This window comes from Empidonax traillii, unplaced genomic scaffold, assembly GCF_003031625.1.
Source record: "Empidonax traillii isolate 1590-97213 ecotype Southwest subspecies unplaced genomic scaffold, ASM303162v1 scaffold3398:size13161, whole genome shotgun sequence".
Classification (NCBI taxonomy): domain Eukaryota; kingdom Metazoa; phylum Chordata; class Aves; order Passeriformes; family Tyrannidae; genus Empidonax; species Empidonax traillii.
The window spans coordinates 12,090-13,161 of NW_020958591.1; the positions used below are offsets into that span (position 1 = coordinate 12,090).

The following is a 1,072-nucleotide window of genomic DNA, read 5'->3' on the forward strand; positions in this document are numbered from 1 at the left end:
ACCTTTTCCCCCCCTCCCCACGTCTTCAGCCCTGCCCTCCACCTTCAGCCCTTTTCCCACATCTCCGGCCTCTGCCCCACATCTCCACCCACTTCCACTTTCCCACATCTTCAGCCCCATCCCCACACACTCACCCCCCTCCCTGAAGCCACGCCCCCTCCCTGAAGCCCCGCCCCCTCGCAGGTGAGCTGTCCCGGCAGCTGGAGGAGAAGGAGGCCCTGGTGTCCCAGCTGACCCGGGGCAAGGTGTCCTACACCCAGCAGCTGGAGGACCTGCGCAGGCAGCTGGAGGAGGAGATGAAGGTTGGGTCGGGCGGGGGGGTCAGAAGACCTGGGGGGTGGCGGGGGTGGGGGCTCCAGGCAGGTCCCAGGTGCCCTTGGCCCTCGTGGTCACTGGTTCGGATGGGCTGGGTCGGGTTGGGTTCCACCTCAGAGAGTCTAAGGAGGGTTGGGTTCGTCTGCAGGAGGTCTGAGGAAGGTGGGGTTGGTCTAAAATCAGGTCCAGGGAGGGCTGGGTTGATCTACAGGAGGCCTGAAGAAGATACAGGATGTCTGGGGACGTGGAGGACATTGGGTCAGTTGATGGAAGGTCCAGAGAGGGGTGGGTTGGTCTGGGGAGGGCTGGGTTCATCTGCAGGAGTTCTAAGGAGCTTGGGTTGGCCTATGGAAGGTCCAAGGCGGTTTAGATTTATCTGTGGAAGGGTTGGTTGGTTGGGGATGACAAAGACCAGGTTTTTGCTGAGCTGGAGAGCCCCAGGATGGCTCAGGTTGACACGGACCCAACAAGTCCCACCTTCTCCTGAAAGACTGAGGAGGATTGGGTTGGTCTGGAGGAGGTTGGGTTGGTCTGTGGAAGGTACAGGGATGGTTGGGTTGGTCTGTGGAAGGTGCAGGGATGGTTGGGTTGGTCTGTGGAAGGTTCAGGGATGGTTGGGTTGGTCTGGAGGAGGTTGGGTTGGTCTGTGGAAGGTTCAGGGATGGTTGGGTTGGTCTGGAGGAGGTTGGGTTGGTCTGTGGAAGGTTCAGGGATGGTTGGGTTGGTCTGGAGGAGGTTGGGTTGGTCTGGAGGAGGT

General features: G+C 60.5%; 1 protein-coding gene across 1 annotated transcript in view; it reads left to right on the top strand.

Annotated features, from left to right (window-relative positions):
* LOC114072520 (myosin-6) overlaps nt 1–820 on the top strand; it is a gene marked incomplete at its 3' end in the record, with an annotated part of 12,582 nt that extends 11,762 nt beyond the window's left edge. The window contains exon 26 of the mRNA XM_027910408.1: nt 806–820. Coding sequence (XP_027766209.1) covers nt 806–820 — 15 coding nt within the window. The remainder of the gene's footprint in view (nt 1–805) is intronic.
* Nucleotides 821–1,072: the final 252 nt, after the last annotated feature.